Below are 20000 nucleotides of genomic sequence, written 5' to 3' on the forward strand. Positions count from 1 at the left end.
CAGACCAAACTCTACTGTCTGGGGGGTCAGAGCCTCCCATCAACCTTCCCCTTAGGCAGTTGCCTGATCACAACAATTTAGATTGTTGAATAAGTTTTGGGTAATTGTTACCAATAGCGACGCACCCTCCCAGAGACAAAGGTGAAAAAAGATTGGGTAGAGGTTACAGAGACCGACACACGTAAACAGACATAAATGAACACAGCCATCTTACAGAGCGGAAGAAATAGTGGGATAGAACATAGTTTAAGCTGCAGCGACCTTATAGTCACCACTAAATTACAAAAAGGTAATTGTTACAGAGCGAGACGCACCCTCCCAGAGACTAAGTATAAAAAAAAATTGATGTTTTTCTGCATGAAATCCTATGATTTCAGTGATTTTTGGTGTTGTTTCTTCTGCGAATGAATCGTTCAGGAGATCGAGTACCATTTCTCCATAGACAATCTTGATTTGATAGTCCCGTTAGCAGGGGAGGGCATGAAGTTTATCAGGGAAATTATGGGGCAAAACAAGCTTAAATAAGAATTATAATGATCAAAAATGCGTAAAACTAGCACAAAAATCCCTTAAAATCGGCCAATGAAACTCTACGGATGTAACTGACATCTTTGACATCCTACAGGCTAACGTGCCAGAAATAAAAAACTATGGGAACCCAACTCACCTTTCGGCAAAACTCGAACCCCCAAAAGAACATTGACCAATAAATCAACTTAAGGGGACCGTCCCTAAAAGGGGCGTGGCCAATTATGTGGGTGGGGGGTCTTGTTGGTAAATATTTTAAAAAATGAAAGGTCTTATGGATTTTCTTGATTTTTGGATATTTTATGGATTTTCATATTCCGCATTTTTTGATACCAAATCTGTTGGGATTCCTACGTGGGGGGTGCTGTCCCCCGCAAAAAACTTTTTTTTTTTTTTTTTTTTTTTTTTTTTTTTTTTTTTTTTTTTTTTTTTTCACATGTCTGCGCAAAAGATTCCTTGACCCAGAGGATTATGATTTAAAAAAAAAAAATGTGAATGAACATCAATGAATTCCGAAGAACACTACCAAGCCTTTTTTTGGAAATTCGATTTAGTTTCCTCAGAAAAAAAATAATAAAAAATTATAATTTTGTCTATTTTTTGATTTTCAAAAATTCGTATAAAAAAAGAAGCAGCATTTCAATAAAATCACATGGTAGTTGTCTGCGCATTTCTACAAGGTTTCCAAAGATATATCCAAAATTTTAATCAGATAAAAACACTAGGACAAGGAATCTTTTAAAGCTCAAACAAAGAAACATCGAAAAAACAAACAAACAAAAAGTTGGATATTTGAAGATCATTTTTTATATTTTTTCATTTATGGATCTTTACCATTTCATTACTGTAGAAACTACTCTTATTCCTCTTTCAAATGCACTTTGTTAGGTAAAGATATGATCATTAGTCTCTAAGTTATAGAAACAAGCAAACAAATGACTCCCGTGAAAAGGGGCAAATCCAGACCCAAGACAATATGACCGTTATATAAAATTGTTTGTTTCGTGTTTTATACCTCTTTTATTGCTGTTTCCTTGTGTATATAGTCGTTTACATGTGTATACGCATGTAAATTATTGTAAAGGTACATGGTTGTGCACGTGTATAAGCGTATATGCGCATATACTTATTAGATCCATAATTATTTATTTCATTTTATTTTTATTCCGGTCTATTCTTCTTCCCCATCCCCTAACCACATGATTCAGCCTCGAAACAAGCGATAAACATTTAGTCACCAGCGGAGTACTTGTTATGGGTAATTGTTGAAGACCGCGACGCACCCTCGCAGAGACTAAGTCGAAAAAAATGATGTTTTTCTGCATGAAATCCTATGATTTCATCGATTTTTGGCGTTGTTTCTTTTGCGATTAATCGTTCAGGAGATCGAGTACCATTTCTCCATCGACGATTTTGATTTGATAGTCCCGTTAGCAGGGGAGGGCATGAAGTATATCAGGGAAATTATGGGGTAAAACAAGCTTAAATAAGAAGAATAACGATCAAAAATGCATAAAACTAGCACAAAAAGCGCTTAAAATCGGCCAATGAAACTCTACGGATGTAACCGCCATCTTTGAAAGTTTACGGACTGACGCGAAAATCAATCAAAAACTCTACGGGAACCCAACCCACATTTCGGCAAAAAATCTACGGGAATTTACACGTTCCAACCCCCAAAAACGTATTGACCAATAAACCAACCAACCTAATATATCAATATAAATTGCCGTGACTAAGCGTGTCCTTCGGGCACTGCCCGAGGAGAGGGTTGATGGGGGGCAAGCCCCCCAACACCCCCCAGGACACATTCTCTCCACCACGGTATGTACGGCAAGACAGAGCTGCATTCACACCGTAAAATAATAAACCAAATACCTTTATATCAGGAAACGTGAAACTTTCGTTTCTTTGTACTGCTGGGATTGCTTCGATTTTAATCACCTTTTTCGTCCTTTGGAGCTCTTGATGGGCTCAGATATAAAACTGGGATGGTTACTGAAGTCGAATTATTCTTCGATGCCACTGTAAAGGTCTTAAAAAAGAACCCAGAATCAACACAACACTGGAAACGCAACATTTCTCACCGGCTTTCAATCTCGAAATGAGCGGGTTGGTGAGCTGTCAACTTGTGGCTGGCGCAAGAAAGTGTGAAACACTCGATGCGCAGGATTCGATATGAGGGTATAGATAAATATAAAAATATGCAATTGAAGTATAATAACATTACTAAAAGACTTTAAAGGTATAAATGCGTACCAGCAGACACAGATAATTAGCCAAATATCGTTTTGACAAGCGCGTAATGATACACGGACTAGTTCGCGAACGCAAAAATGCGTTCGTGGGTCAGTGTCGTGTTTTTCCTAGCAAGGTAAACAAGCTCATCGACTTTGAATTTGAAAGGCGGCCGCGCGTTATATTTTCGTCATTTAGCGGTGACTATAAGGCCGGTGCATCTTAAACTATACGCTCTCCCCTTCTATTTTTCCCGCTCTATAAGATGGCGGTGTCCATTTTCCTCTATCTACGCGCGTCGCGGTCTTCAACCTCTACCCTTGTTATGGAGGGACAATGAATTGTTTAGTGTTCCTTACAAATATCCATTCAGAAAACGTTGATAGATCAAAAATATTTTGAAATACAAATCTCTTATATCAAATCTCGTATATTCGTTTATCGTGGATGCTTCTTGTGATGTAACAATAGGTATCAGATATTTTTAGGCCGATTGTACGAGTTTACACAAATAAATTCTATCATAATCTTTCTTTACATTTATTTTTTCTCGTAAATGGATTTATAATGACATAATGATGTTTAATCGATTATTTAGTTTCAAATGAAAGCTCATACGTAAAACTATTGCAATCAGAAAAGTCTAAAGCGGTGGCGACGTTTGGAAATTTGTCACGTGGGTCCCTGCGAGATGGCCTTGGACGTGCACGAGCCTCCAGTCCGTGTGAATATCTATTCGTTGCGAGTTTATTTTTGGAGATACAGACTTGTAACTGCTCACGTATTATCACCGAAACCTAAACATACTTTTATGATGAATTTGTCAACAATGAATCATATCTACTATATTTTATGGGAAAGAAATTTGAAAAGTCTCATAATTATTTTTTATTTTTCTTCGTCTTTCATATCATAAATCTTTCACTTTGGTATAAAACTGTTATAATAAGACACTTTTATCTTCCTGTGATCCATTTCAATAGGTAATGTCAAAATATAATGCATCTTATTAGCTCCTGTGAAGCTAGAGTGTGGAAAGGTGAAAATCGCTGACACAGCAGCAGTGGGACTTGGGGTTCTGGTTTCGCGCACAGCCCAAATTTTTCGCCGCGGAAGTTCATATTCACGTGGGTGATTCTACTCTCATTTAGGAATACGAAACTGACCATAACTCATTTTCGACCACTCCGACCCAAAATCTTCGACTCGCTCCCCCCACCGCCAGGGACGGTCCCCTTAATATATCAATATAAATTGTCGTGACTAGGCGTGCCCTACAGGCACTGCTTGAGGGGATCCCCCAGGACACATTCTCTCCACCATGGTATGTATGGCAAGACAGAGCTGCATTCACACTGGAAAATAATAAAACAAATACCTTTATATCTGGAAACGTGAAACTTTCGTTGTTTCTTTGTAGCTTGGGATTGCTTTGATTTTAATCACCTTTTTGTCATTTGGAGCTCTTGATGGTTTCAGATATAAAACAGGGATGGTTACCAAAGTCTAATTATTCTTCGATGCTACTGTAAAAGCCTTAAGAATAACGCAGAATCAACACAACACTGAGCGCGTGAGGTGTCAAACTCTGGCAGCACAAGCAAGAAAATGTGAAACACGCGATGTACATGATTTTATGAGGGTATAGATCAATATTAAAATATGCAAATGAAGTATAATAATAATAATAAGAGACTTTAAAGGCATAGATGTGAAAGTCTGAAATACAAGATGTGCATATCATTCTAAATAAGTATAGATAACTCTTAAAACGTGTAAATGAAGTAAATAACATTAATAAGACTTTAAAAGCCTAAATGTGTAACAGCAGACACTGATTAGGTAAATATTGTTTTAACAAGCCCGTAGTAACACATGAACTACTATGATTATCACATAATGAATTATGCAGTCAGAGTTGTTATTACTGGCAAGGAAAACAAGATGAGGCTCTTAGAATCTCAGCGGTGATATGCAGGGTATATTTTCGTCATTTAACAGTGAATATGAGGCCACTGCAGCTTGAACTATGTTATATCCTATTCTATTTCTTCCGCTCTATAAGATGGCGTAGTCACAACATGCCCCAGTTGTGGTGACTCCCATACATATTTTATAGGAGTTGCCCTGCCTATAAGCTCGAATGTGAGGTAGCATTCCAAAGATTCAAACTAAGCCACACCCTACATGAAGCTAGACATAAGGTTTTTCTCTCTACCTATTCCAGAAGTCATTTGTTCTGCTCCCCCTATATCTTCACAAGATCTTCTGCATCTCCCCTGGTATCTCTTCCCTCTACCCTGAACTATCATACCTCTATCTCAGTCGAATTTTATTTTCCAATCTAAATCCAATTACTCTAGTCTCTACCATTTCGTAGATGCCTCTCCTTCCTCCTCACTTTACCTATCACACCAGACAACCTAAATGTTTCCACTCCATCTTTGCCTTCTACACCCTCTCCTACAACCTCCTTTTCCTCTATTCCTCGAACATGTATCCCCTCTTCTCCTCACAAGAGATCCTTTGTTTTTCAAACCTCTACACCCAAATCCCCTTCAGAAACTCTTGAAGACGTCCAAAAATTCCTAGACATGACCCAAAAGAATGATCCGCTTCCTCACCCAGCTTCCAGTCCCTCTATTCTTATTCCCTCTATGTTCAAAGTATTTGCCAATATTCATCCTCCTCACCCTCAAATTCCCCCAACCCTTCTTTCTCCAACTCTTTTCCAGTACACCCCATCCTCTTCTCTATGTGCACCATTCCCCTTGCGTTCCCCATTATCCTTACCTCTCCCACCTAGGTAATCACAAAAATCCTTTCTGAAACCAGTGTCCTGCTCAGGATTCCTCTCCTCTTTATGTGGTCTTCCTGATACTTCACCTTCTTCCCAGATTCTTATGCTGTTACTCCTACAGCCATCTCTTCCATATTACCCGTTGATTACTTCATAATAGCAATTTTACACGTGTTCCTTAAACAGTATTCCTATAGTTTCCCCATCAACAGATGTATTCCATTTCATCCAATTGTCCTGTGCGCTTCCTTCACTAATCTCGGATATACTTTGCACCCACTCTATACCTTTTTCTGTATCATATTGTGATACGTATATAGTATGACACTATAACCTTTGACATTTGATACTCTTTATCCTGATCATTAACTCATTCTTACCCATTTTGCCACAATACTTTACCATAGTGCTATATGACCTTAGATGTCTAGCTTTTGTTTCAATCATTAACCATTATTCCCCCACCCCCTCCACAGTATGACCTTCACTAAGCTTGGGAATGGTCACCTATGACTAGGGAAAAATCTAAGAACTGTTACAAACAAAGGAGAACACTACATTCAATTATATATAAGAAATAATCTAAGGCAATAGAAGTTGGAAGTAAAAAGAGGAAGCAAAGAAAGGCCTCAAATAAGGCAATTGGGTGGGAGTGTAGGAAAATATTTTTTACCATAAATGTCCCCAAGGTTATTTGCTGGAGTATTAGGGACGTCATCTCAAAGGGGTGCAGTTGCTCTATAAACAAGTACCCTATCTATATATCTTTGTGTCTGTCTGTTACTAATTTTTTGTGCAATATCTGATAGTTTATTTCCAATATATGTAACATTTATTCATGTCTGTGTATGTATAAATAGAAAATGTGTATATGTAGGCAGAATGTTTGTGTATGTAGACAGAATGTTTGTGTATGTATGAACCTAATTAACTTGAATGAATATATAATTGTATACCACTGAACACAAAATGCACATTAAATGATGCAATGGGTAATGAAGGAAAAAGTCTCCATCTGGTGATGTAGGTGAATGCACAAACATTCTGGTAAATAAAGTCAACTACTGATAATATGCATGACCAACTATGCTTAAGCGGCTTGTTTTCCACCCTCTTTGTGAACTTCATGTTGGGATGGGAATAGAGAGACACTTTGATATAGCTTCAACTGCTTTGATTATTTGTAGAACTTTTGATTTGATTTTTTTTTTTTCTTTCTTTCTTTCTTTCTTTCTTTCTTTTTCTTTTCTTTTTTATCTTCTTCTTCGTCTTTTTTTCATGGACTCTTCATATAGATTTCTTTTGCTGTTATTTTTTCCCTCGTTATATTTATGTCGTACATTTTCCTTTTATTTTCTCTCCTTTAATTTTGCACAAATCTTTTACAAACAACTGTATAAGCATCATACTTCACTTGAGCAGGTATTTGTTGCATGTGAAAGTAGTTTTACCTTTCTTTAAACGTACAAAAATTTAATCTTTAAAAAAAATTATGCAAAATTGCTCAAGGTAAATGTGTGGTTTGTAGGGTATTTTGTCTTTATACTCTGCATGGTGGGTCTATTTAACTTGACTATTTAGTATATTTTTTATGCATTAACTTCATTTTGCGTTTTTTTTCCCTCCCACAAATTTATCATCATTGTTATTAATTATCATTCCATCTTTTTAGTTTGGACGATGGGCTGCCTTGCTGACTGGCATTGTTTATGGTAGCAGCCACTTCAAAACTCTGAAAGCCAAGGAAACCATTCTGCGGGAGGAGGAGGCCAAGCAGGCTACCATCAGAAATGCCCAGCTTGAAGAAGAAAAGAAGAAGCTCAACAGAGGTAAGTCAGCTTGAGAAATTGGTTCTATTAGGAAGACTCTGGTTAAGTCTGTGGTTTTCATATTGAAATACTTTAATTAATTACAAAACTTTTCTTTGATAAATATGTACAAGCATGGACATCTTGAAAGTTCTGAGAAGTAATCGTACTGTACTCCGCATACATTGTGCCGAAGAAGTTCAGACTTAAATAAGTAATTCTACTTTAGGTTCTTCTGAGATGCATGTTTATATGGCATGTTTAAAAGTTTTGACATTGATGTTCGTTTTTTCTCCCCCACAGACGAGATGATATACCTGGCTGGTCAAGCAGGAGTGAAGGTCCCGGCAGATTTCTAGTGTTAACATGTATATTACTAGACTGGGTTGCATCAGCGAAATTTCTATGGTTGAGTGGTTGAGACACCTAACCCAATGGCAAAAAGTAAATATCTGTATAAAGTGTAACTTTATTAAATAAGAACTTGTAATGTGAATTATTATTTATACCTTTTTACATTTTATTATACTTGATAGAAAATGCTCTTTAAAAATAAATTGCCCAATATATTACCAAAAAGATTGATATGTCTTTGCTAATCATAAATTTAGTTTTACCAAAGCTTGTTGTACAAAGCTATATTATGTACATATTATATACAATAGATTTTAAAAGGGATTCAAAGAAAGTTACAATTAACTTAAGCATTATTTATTTACTTGTTTTATTTAATCATCATATACAGAAAAAATCAAATGCATGATCTTTGGTATTGTGCAAATTGTGGTTAAACATATAAGACTTTGGATATACTTCATTGGTCTTTCCCTGTTGACAAATATTAGCAGTACTTGTTCCAGCAAGAATATTTTCCCACGAACAGAGCTGGTCACCAAGCATGCTCAAGACGTGATGTCATGAGCCAGACAAAAGAGTTTTGCAAATGAAATTAGAGGTCTTGATAGTAAGTTGCCTATTTATCAGGTCCACTTGTCTGGACATTCCTAAACCCACTGCACTGTCTGTTTTGTATGTGAATTTTGTATACACATGAATGATTCAAGTGCTTAGTCACCCACCAAAGAAAATTAGTAGGCCTACAAAACCCAACAGATTACTCTCATTCCTTGAATTTTTATTTGTTTTTCCAATGCTATTATTATTGACTTTCCAATATTATTTAGATCAAATGTTACTAACATTACTAATTGTAAAAATCTATTCGTCAACAAAAAAGTAAGCAGGTGAGATCAGGTAGGCCTATTTATTGACTCCTTGGTGACAAAGCATTTCTGGAGCACATATACGTGAAAACTAAAATGTATGTCCTGGATATGTCAAAGGGTTAATGCAGTCTAAAGCAGTGGACTATTGCAAAATCATTTTATCAGGTGAATTTGATGGTACAAAGTGACAATTATTTATATTTTTATTATTATATTAAGCTATATAATGAGCCAAACTGAAAAAAATTGAGATTTATACCACCAAAGGTGTCAGTGCAGGTCAAGATACAGCTAAGAAAGAATGAATAAAAGAAAGTCAGCTAATTACGTAAGAAAAACATGTTAGCTGACGTTTTAAATTTGTCAAGAGTCGAAGAAGTTACAATCTCTGAAGGCAATATAATCCAAAGACTACAAATATCAGTAAAAAGCATCTAGAAAACTGACTTGTAGACGATCGACTTACATCAAATGTCATTAAATTGAGGGTCATGGAACTTCTGGTAATTCTTGCAGGTTGATAAAAATCAGGTAAAAACTTATAGAGGGGATGTGAATTATTAGTTACCATCTTGTATAAAACTGAAAGAGCCCCAATAACTACAATGTCCAATGTCCAAATTTAAGTCAGAAAGGAGAAATTTAATGGAATTAAATAGCACTAGTTTTATTGAAAGGTAAATATTAATCCTTATAAACCCATTGTGCCTAATGAAAAAAGTGAAAGTTGTAAGAACCAATAATAATATTTCTCTGCTCATCTTTCATGACAGGCAGTAAAACAGAAAAATGCCAGTGGCAGGGACTTCTAATGTGAAGCAAACATTTCCTTCCCTTTGCAAGTGATAACCAACTTGGAGCAACCAATAAATCAGGTTTAGAATATTTTGTGGCATATATTCAAGAGAGCATTGGAAAATGAAGGTTAGTTAAAAATATACTTTTTGAAATGCATATAGTCTATTTTTTAAACTTGGCAAATACAATATCAATCTTTTTGATAACAAAAAAGTTGCCTATGTGTCAGTATAAAACAAAGGTAAATGTTAATTTAACAGATTTCATATTCATTTGGAAGCTTTTGTTAGTTGCAGGCTAACACCAACTTCTAATGCCTCAACTTATAAATCAAGTAACATTATAACAAACATTCATATTTAACAAATGTACTTCCAAAAAAAAAATATGCTGTCCACCTGACTAGAAAGTTTATATAATCTTAAAAGAAAAACAAGATTATGTGCGATACCTCTATATGTTTTTATAGGCCCTCATTTAAAGTTGTAAGCAAAACAGACTGTCAATTAAGGAACTCGGGACTTAACCCTGGCAAAGAACCTTTTAGTTCTTAATTAATCTTGAAAGCAATCAACATATATATATAGAGAGAGAGAGAGAGATTTGTTTATAATCATTCTTCAAGTAAAAGGTCAAATTTTCTTAAATAACTGTTATTTTCAAAATGTAAATAATTTTGCAGCACTTTTTTTTTTCTTTCTTTTGGTCTGGAGCTACACTTGGAGGTATTTGAACATTTGAAAAAATTGTATAGTACAAAGTGCAACAAAACTGCACTAAACACAAACATTCAAATGCAGAGTGCCAGCAAATTTTTTCTATTTATAAGTTGTGTATAGCTGCCATTATATTTGTAAAGTGCCCTTATGCAGAAGTGATATAAACCTACAACCTTACCATTAAATCACACCATATGCCTATCAACCAAAACCTAGTCTTCGTCCAAGCATCGGTTGACATGTTCTTCTAGAGGGCGATATTGGGCAAAGGATTTGTTGCATTTGGGACAGTAAAATAGATTTTCATCAATTTCCTCTTCTTTCTTGTCCTCTTCCTGAAAGGTGTGGGCAGGTATATAACATCAGTTATTCTAAAACAATTTTTCTAGAATTTAATAGTTGTTAGAAATCTTGACTTGAAAATGTTAATCATTTATTACTTCATAATTATTCCCAAACATTTTCTGAGTATGTATACTGTCTTGCAATCTGCACTAACTTGGAAATGGTAAAAATTATCATCAGCAATCTTAATTCTCTTCCTTGAATTTTATTTTTTAAAACACTTCCATAATCAAAAAGGAAACAAAGCCAAAAGCATATACACCTAAACAAAGTATGCATTGCTATTGATCTTACCTTTTTGTCTGAGGTATTGGAGAGCTTATCCCACAAGACCTCAGGAGAGAGCAAGGCACCACCTCCATGAGGAATGGAGACTCCTCCCCCTCCTCCTCCACCAGATGCTGTTCCCCCTATTGGTTCTTCTGACGCCGCACGAGATCCTCTACCCTGCCTGTAATTAATTCATTATTTTACTTCATTCACAATTCATTAATTAATGACATACCATCCCCACATGAGTTTGATTTATTTATTGTATTTGAACATTGATGGCTCCGCAAGTGCTTTGTCAATGAGTGAATCACTATTATAACTTTTACTTGTTTACCCTTTTCCTTTAATTTTAAAATATATTTTATTTGACTTTACGTTGCTATTGGTATTAATGAAAACAGTTCAAAATTATATAGTCAATAATAACAGCATTTATAGCATTTGAAAAAGAAAGAAAGAAGAAAAATCATGAAAACAGAGAGAAAGAAGGAGAGAAAGAGAAGAAGAGAAAGAAAGGAGAGAGATAGAAATAGAGGTAATGAGAAAGAGATTGAGATATAGGTAATGAGAAAGAAAGAGAGAGAATGAGAAAGAGAAAGAAAGAGAAAGAGAAACAGAGAGAATGAGAAAGAGAAAGAAAGAAACAGAGAAAGAGAAAGAAACAGAGAGAAGGAGAAAGAGAGAGAGAATACAATACCCTTGGTTAAGATGTCTTCGCTGATACGCCTCCAATTCATCTACCAGCTGAGTGTTCCTTGTCTGAAGGTGCCGCAATTCATCCCGTAATTTCTCCCGGTCTGTTGCCAAGGCTTCTCTGGCCTCTCGCTCAGCTCTAAAGTCTCCCTGGTATACCTCCACCTGTAAATAAGGTCACACAAAAAACAATTATGAAAATAGAGACCACAGAGTCCCTTAATGCACTGGTACTGGGATGGAATTTGTACATACATGATGTGTCCACTCTCATTTTCGTATATCAATTTTGTTTACACATCAATGGCACCATAGGAGGTAAGTCGCCAAGAAGTAAATTACTAGTTTTACCTGTCTAACCTGCTTACTCCTTTCCTTGATTTTTGGTAAGATTTCTCCCAAATATTTACAGAATGGGAAAATCATGTGTAGTCCTGTAAATTTACTAACTGATTCCTTCATTACTGACTACATGTGAATCCATCTCCGTGCAAACAAAACAAGAGTGGACCCTAGTATATTTGTGGGTGAATGCCTTTTTGATTCCCAGCAATCTATTTTTGAAATAGGCATCACAAAATTCTGTAAATGATATGTTATTTCATTTGCACAAAAGTTCTAAATCTTTTCCAACAAGTAATATTTTTGTACATTATAAATGTCAAAAATACTTTGTATTGACCATGAAAAGGCAGTCCTCTGTTTTTGACTATTCAACCCTTTCTATACGTAGACTGCATAAAAACTTACCTTTAAAATGGGAGCTTATAAATATTTGCTTACAGAACTAATGCCTATCTGACATTATATCCTGCTGACTTACTTTACTATTGCATATTAATAAAATCTTCAATTATTAAAAGCTGGAGACAGTATCAAAGCCTTTGTATATCTCAAGCATAGATCACACCTTCAAACACTTTAGCACATATTCATTTTTTACCTGAGCTCTGAGGATGGCAATGGTCTCTCCCTCACTTGCACGTTCAGCCAGAGATGCCTTAGCTTGGCCGAGATCCTTCTTCAGTCTCGATAGCTCATCGTTCTTAGCGGCCAGTAGTTCTTCATATGACATGAGCTTGGCTGTTGCTTCATCGTATTTCTCACTCGCTGATTTGATCTGATGGATTACAAATTGCAATTATCACAAGTTAGAAAAATTAATTAAGTAAAAAATAATAGTACCTGGGAGAGAGAGAGAGAGAGAGAGAGAAAAAAAAAAAAAAAAAAAAAAAATCCCTAAAGCATCACCAAAACAAATACACATTTGATAAATCCTCACCTTGACTTGATAATAGTGGTCATTCTGTGTTTCTCTTTCCAATCGCTCTTTTGTTTCCTGGAGTTCCTTTTTCAAACGACCTAACTCCGAATGGGATTTGGCTAAAGCTGTGCGTTCATCGGCTGTCTTCTGCCTTTCTGCTGTCAGGGCTGCGTCTAATGTATCAACCTTGAGGGAACAAATCATGAAATACATAATAAATGAACAAGAGAGTAATTCTGAAATTCCTGTTATAAAGACTTAACATAACAATTAATTCTTAAATCTTTCAATGATTTAAAAAAGTGAATGCAAGAAATAATGAGTTTCTTAACAACATATCTGAATTAGTCTCCACAGTCAACTATCTTCCTTGGACTGGTATCAAACATGCTGTACTGTTTGGTAAAAATGCACTAATAGTACTCCCCTACTAGTGTCGAGAAAAGTTGAACAATTGTGCAACCCACACCAGAAAGAAAACATCAAGAAATACCCCCAGCTACAGAATTAACAAATGATTTCTTGAAGAAAAAAAATATGTAAAATGATAAAATAAATATATGCATCTTGCAATATCATGTCCTTTAACATTCTTACACTGTTTTTCCCAGGATGTTGCTGGATGTCTACTTTTGTATAAATTTGAAATTTGTTTTTTTTTACATCTATTTGTACAAAGGTGGTCTTGTGAGTTTTCTAAGTAAGATCCTCTTAGAACCATGCACTGTATCCACAGGCAAACAAACACCTTATTTGGGAGCCATACTAGAACATAAAGAGGCCTTGCACTGACTTGTCACAAGAGGAAATAATTCTGGAAGGAGGGCCATATGCCTTTACAATGGATGGGAAAAGGTGGTAATTAATCTACCAGTTCCTCCTTCCAATGACTTTGGTCATACTTGAAGTAATTTATACATGTAAAAACAAAGGAGTTTAGACAACAGCCACACACAGGGGGACACATGATCTGCTGCCTGCTTCACCAAACACTGGGGTTGTTCTTCTGGGAGCTTCCAATGACCATTTGCATAGAGTTTTTTTCTGTGGAACATGAAGTCACCCTATAACATAAGGCAATAGAGAACCTCTTAAAAGGACACTAACAATTCTACTATTGGTCTCTTCAGTCAAGCTCATTAAATTCCTATAATTCATACATGAGAAAAAATAAGTCTATATCTCCTAATGAATTCATCCTATTTTGTTCACATTTATTTCAGAGATGTAGGTTTGTTTCAACTACTATCTCAGCCCATAGACCAACAATCTCTGATCCACTTTGATGGGCCTTTGAAGTGGAGCAGAGAAAAAAAACTATGTATTAGATTCCACAATTATTTTTTCAATGTTAATCACTAGGATGTAGCATATGCCCATCATGGTTATAAAGAAAACACACTTTTCCCTACATCAGGCTACTTAATATTTGATCCTTTCATCCTGCAAAAAAATGAAGTGGAAGGGAAGGGCAAGGAGAGGTTTAGAGCTTGAATGGTTTGGTACTTGTTAAAATTTCCTTTTGTGTTATCTTTCTTGTGCAGATTTCACAATAGTACAAATTTCTGAAACACAGGTTGAGTAATACTGATTATGCATATTTGCTAGGTGCTATAGCTTGTTGACACCAGGCACCAAAGACAGATAGAGAACATTTTCCATTTGTCAAATGTCTTATTTTTGCATTCTTACTAAATTCTATAAATCTGCTGTCTCACCTCTTCTCTCAGCATAGCTGCCTCATCCATTAGCCTTTTTCTCTCCAAGGCATCCAGTGGTTCCTGAAATTTTATTTTCTCTTAATCATCATACAATACTTTCTTCTTTAAATATAATTTTGTCATAGTATATACATGTCCATGTGTATGTGGGTGCACCATATGTTAACAAGTTAGGACACATAATATCAAAAATGCTGTTTTCACAATACCAGTTGAACAAATTTCTGGGTATTGATCATAATTATTCCTGAATAAAAACTAAATATTGAAAATCAAGTAGCCCCACAGAAATGCCAAATTACATTCATGAAGTCACCTGATACACACCTTTCTATCGGAAATGGTAGGAGCATGTGCAAAGGTAGCATCAATTTTTGACTGCAAGTTTCGGCAACGTTCTCGGTACATAGAAGTTTCTTCTTGTGCCCGGTGTACTTCTGATTCTAGACCTTCAACCTAATGTTTACAAGTGTTAAGAAAGGCTTCATTAATGTTTCAATGTATATATATCTAAATAAATAAATAAATCAAATGTGACACAAATACGGACAAATGAAAGAAAGACTAAAGGAAGAGAGACATATCAAATAAATGACTGCTGTTTACCTGAGTGCGAGTATCATGGAGTTCCTGAAGGAGGGTGGCCGAGGTATCTTGTTCCTTCCGAAGCTGATCTTTCATTTTCTTGATTTCTACTTCACCAAGAGGATTATCCATACCCTCTGTGGCAATGTAAATAAGGATATTATAAACAAGCTGATTCCCTAATCAATACAAAACAGCCTCTCCCTGAACACTTTGTATACACAAACCAATAAATAAAAGAATAAAATCATAACATCCCTTGCTTTTGTGAGCATACTTCAATATCACTTATCCCTACTTTGCAACAATATGTTTTTGCGTGACATGATTCTATGCTAGAGACAAAAGAAAACAATAGATCAGTTCTTGTTTTCAATATACGAAAGCCACATCAACATTACCATAAACAGGGCTAGCTTCAAGGGATCGAGCCTTTGCCGCAGCTCCCTCTCGAACTTGCCGTAGCTGCTGCCTAAGCTCGTTGGCTGTGCTCAGGAGCTCGAATCTCTCCAGCTGGAGGCGCTCCTGTTCGCTCCGTGTGGTAGTTAGGTCACACTTTAAGAGAACAGTTTAATGGGCATTCAGTAATAATGCTTTAGGAGTCTTATGTAATTCATTCATACAGATATAATAGTGACTTATTAATCTAACTCATATATGAGCTTTTGTTATTTACTTTCTATCTCAAGCAAAACCCAAATGGTAAAGCTAAAATTTCATAAAATTACAGAATGCTACTATCAATTCATCACACTATGTCTGTGTATGCCTTTTCTTACGGCCAAAGAAAATATGATAAATGTACTTTATACATATAATTACATAAATAAATAAAAAAAATCAACAAGAGCATTACAAGACAAATGTTATTCATGAAACTATTCAACAAAATATATCTAAATCTTAAGAGAATCACTAAGCAACTTTAATCGTTCATTCTGTCATATGAAAAAAAGGTAAAACTCACCTTTAGGAGAGTGATGTCTCCTTCTAAGCGTGACCTCTGTGCAATCAACTTCTCCCTTTCATCTTGAACCTGCCGTAAATTCCTCTCTGCTACTTCCAGCCGAGTGTTAAGCAATCTTATGGTCTCGTCTAGTTCTTGGAATCGTGGTTGAGTCACATCAGATGTCTTAGAGAGAAGATAACCAGGATTAATCTTTTCATTTTCTTTCTTTTTTTTCTTTTATCAGTCAAGACAATTCAACATTATTTGCCTAAATAATAATCAAGAAAGATAAAATTGACTATAGATTATTCAAAATTACTTGCATTACTAATAATCTAGAAAAAATCTGAATATACATTCTGTTAACAACTATTTTCGTCTTCTTTTACATAAATCTGTCGAGGTACATATAAACTCCCCAGATTTTATTCCTACCATCCAATCTGCATCAAAGAAGTTTTCCACAGGTTACAGGTAAGCAGTTTAACTTACCTTGGTGCCTGCAAGATGGGCCTTTAGCGTCGCATTTTCTTGCTGAAGGGAGGAAAGCTGCTGACCAAATTCAAGGAGTTGCTGACGATGATGATGCTGCTGCTGTTCATTCTGTTGATTCCACTTCACCACCAAGGCAAGCTGCTGTCTCAGAGCTAGGTTGTTTTGTGCAATAGTCTCTGTCATTTACAAATCGGAAAATTAGTCAGGTATTTGCTGCTTACCAGAAGAAATCTCTCCACCAATTATCATAACTCTTCACTTATGATATTTAAAAGCTAAAATTTAAAGTGTATCAATAGTCAACAAGAAATATGATACACAAGATGGGAAAAAAACATGAGCATATATATATCTATACATATTCTAAAAAATACATATACCGTTAGGGAGTTTCAAATATACCTTTGAGTTCCAAATTTTCATTAACAACGCTGCGGAGCTTGGCAATAAGTTCATCTTGACACACTGTCCCCTCGGCACTTAGTAATGTTGTCAAGGATTCCTGTATGAAAGAGAAAATTGCATATATTTTCCAACATTTCTATAATTTATTTGGGGCACAATCCATCAATATTACCTAACTTCATAATGTTTATGTTTGATTATTAGTAACCTCATGGATAATATCAAATTCAAAAGCTTGCATGTGCAAAAGACTTTAACAACAATACCGACAACTCAAAGCTCATTGAGTTGAGGGGGAGGGGGGGAATCTAACATTCTTAAACACACCAAAGCTCCTACAGAGGTAAAGGGAACTTGTTCTGGCATTGCAAGACCCTTCTTTACAGTACAAAGGACCTTGCATACACAAACATTCATCAGTTCAGAATTAAACGTTACTGAGCCAAACCTGCACTTCCGAAGCTATGCCATTCGCATTGGTACCAGCAGTGGGAGGTGATGTTATGGGCGGCAACGAGTCTATGCCTGGGGACGTCACTCCACACAAGCCTCCCTGTCCCATCATGGGCTCATCTTGACGCACCATCACTCCTGTTGTTGAAAGATACAGGGCTTTAAGAAGGACATTCACACACATGGGTATGCAATACTGTTTAATATCTTTATGAAGAAGCAATCTACTTTTTACTAAAACACACAGACACATACTTACTCTCACTATCTCTCTCTCTCTGATTTTTTAAAAACATTTAAAGGAGAATAAGGAACTGAACATATAAATTCTTTCAGTTAATCAATTAAAAAAAAAGAAGAGAAATTAAAATTTAAAAATCAGAAAGAAAAATCAAACACATTTACTGCAGCATAAACTTTCAAACCTCACAATGTTTTTAAAATAATCATCAGCCTTAGACATGCTAGAATGACTTTGTTCAAACAGTTTCAAACAGTCTAATCTTTAAACTTTACTCTTGTTTAATCAATATGACATAACACAGTTAATATACTCACAAACATTCCATCAAAGGCTGGCTGCGAAATATGATTAGTAGTTAATATCAGACTAAAATAAGAGCCATTCACAAGAAGAAGAAGAAGAAGAAGAAGAAGAAGAAGAAGAAGAAGAAGGAGAAGGAGAAGGAGAAGGAGAAGAAGAAGGAGAAGGAGAAGGAGAGAGAGAGAGAGAGAGAGAGAGAGAGAGAGAGAGAGAGAGAGAGAGAGAGGGAGAGAGAGAGAGAGAGAGAGAGAGAGAGAGAGAGAGAGAGAGAGAGAGAGAGAGAGAGAAAGAGAAAGAGAGAGAAAGATAAAGATAAAGAATGAGAAAAAGAGAAAGAGAGAGAGAGAGAAATAGAGAAAGAGAGAGTGAAAGATAAAGAGAGAGAGAGAAAGAGAGAAAGAAAGAGAGAGAAAGAGAGAAGAGAGAGAGAAAGAAAGAAGAGAGAGAGACAGAGAGAGAGAGAGAGAGAGAGAGAGAGAGAGAGAGAGAGAGAGAGAGAGAGAGAGAGAGAGAGAGAGAGAGAGAGAGAGAGAGAGAGAGAGAAAAAAAAAAATTTTTTTTTACACTAGTACGAAAAATCCTGGATTCTTATTGCGTAATGAGATATCTGATCAATAATAACAATAAATAAATAAATTAATTAATTTAAACCTATTAAAAACCATGATTTGATATTTTTTCCTGAACTTGTGAGTTTTTCTGTGTCAGCTCCATGAAAATAAAACTTGCATTGTTTTTCTAACCAGGAAAAATTCTATTAAAAAAGAAAAGCCTAACTTTTCAGCTGAAATGAAATCATAATTACTGTTATTTTCTTTATAAATTGGGCTTTTGCCTCTGAGCTTCCTTCTATTAGGTATGGAAAATATAATTCTTGGTTTGTCTTTGTTAAATGCCAAAAGACCATTCTGGATAAATGTGCTCATGAATCCATACAGTTACCCCATTTAATGTATTGTCACAACACTCCAACATTTCTCCAACAAAACACCACCTTTTAGCACATCTGACACCCCTCCAACATTACCCAAAAATTCTCAAATAAAATAACTCTCCTCCAACTATTACACTACCTTTCCAACTATTCTGACACCCCTCCAACTTAACCCTAGCATTTTTTCAATAAAAATTTTTCTTCAACATTAAACCATCCCTTACACCAACACTTCTACGACGAAACACCTATACAACACTAGTTTCACACTCCTCCAACCATACTCCAACAAAACACCTCTCCTCCAACTTTTACACTACCTTTCCAACTTCCTTCTGACACCCTTCTAACCATACCCCAATGCTTCTCCAAGGAAACACCTCTCTTCCGACATAACACCACCTTTCCAACACTAGTCTTACACCCTTCAAACCTTACTCTAACAAAACATCTCTCCTCCAACATCACCTAACACCATTTTTCCAACACCAGTCTGTTGCCCCTCCAACTTTATCCCAACATTTCTCTGACATTACACCACTTTTCATATTACCACTCACACCCCTCCAACCCTACTCCAACAATTCTCCAACACTTAGCCTCTTCTCTGACATGGCCCTAATGCTTCTCCAAATTGCTGCCTAATGGACGCAGGGTGGTGAGCGACCAGCAGTTCTCTAAGTCAGCTAAACCATAAACAAGAATTTTTGAAAATCGATGATTACGTCTCCACTTGGCAGCTAATGGGAAAAATCCTCACGATGATGACTGTATCCGATTACGCCACTCTGATCTCTATGAATCTCTAAAGGTTTACCATTCATCTTACTGCCTTTTCGATCAGTTTTAGAGGTTTCGAAAGTAAGTGGCATAGAGGTTGTGACTTATATATGGGGTTTAGTTTGTGGTCTTCATATTAAGTACTGGATCCAAGGAAAAAATTCAAATCATGTTATAAATATTATACATATATAAATAAATACACAGTATCATATATATATATATATATATATATATATATATATATATATATATATATATATATATATATATATATATATATTTATACACATACTATTATATATATATATATATATATATATATATATATATATATATATATATATATATATATATATATATATATATATATATATATATATTTATACACATACTATTATATATATATATATATATATATATATATATATATATATATATA

The 20000-nt window shown here is 35.5% G+C and overlaps 2 protein-coding genes across 4 annotated transcripts in view; one reads left to right on the forward strand and one right to left on the reverse strand.

Moving 5' to 3' along the window:
• ATPsynE (ATP synthase, subunit E) overlaps positions 1-7864 on the forward strand; it is an 8783-nt gene extending 919 nt beyond the window's left edge. The window contains exons 2-3 of the mRNA XM_027382569.2: positions 7239-7395; positions 7678-7864. Of these exons, the coding sequence (XP_027238370.1) occupies positions 7239-7395; positions 7678-7733 (213 nt within the window). The 3' untranslated portion in view covers positions 7734-7864. The remainder of the gene's footprint in view (positions 1-7238; positions 7396-7677) is intronic.
• Positions 7865-9541: 1677 nt separating this feature from the next.
• The window catches only part of LOC113829393 (optineurin), an 11696-nt gene continuing 1237 nt past the window's right edge, over positions 9542-20000 (reverse strand). For 2 of the 3 annotated variants that reach the window (XM_027382562.2, XM_070132324.1), the window contains exons 2-14: positions 17296-17438; positions 16845-16944; positions 16440-16618; positions 15966-16130; positions 15400-15553; positions 15020-15135; positions 14741-14869; positions 14411-14473; positions 12711-12878; positions 12372-12548; positions 11433-11593; positions 10757-10913; positions 9542-10452 (exon numbers count right to left, since the gene is read on the reverse strand). In XM_027382562.2, the coding sequence (XP_027238363.1) occupies positions 10330-10452; positions 10757-10913; positions 11433-11593; positions 12372-12548; positions 12711-12878; positions 14411-14473; positions 14741-14869; positions 15020-15135; positions 15400-15553; positions 15966-16130; positions 16440-16618; positions 16845-16944; positions 17296-17433 (1830 nt within the window). In that variant the 5' untranslated portion in view covers positions 17434-17438 and the 3' untranslated portion in view covers positions 9542-10329. Of the gene's footprint in view, positions 10453-10756; positions 10914-11432; positions 11594-12371; positions 12549-12710; positions 12879-14410; positions 14474-14740; positions 14870-15019; positions 15136-15399; positions 15554-15965; positions 16131-16439; positions 16619-16844; positions 16945-17295; positions 17439-17858; positions 17880-20000 lie in introns of all 3 variants that reach the window. The other variant, XM_070132323.1, reaches the window with a different exon arrangement.

Source organism: Penaeus vannamei, chromosome 17, assembly GCF_042767895.1.
Source record: "Penaeus vannamei isolate JL-2024 chromosome 17, ASM4276789v1, whole genome shotgun sequence".
In the NCBI taxonomy this organism is placed as follows: Eukaryota; Metazoa; Arthropoda; class Malacostraca; order Decapoda; family Penaeidae; genus Penaeus; species Penaeus vannamei.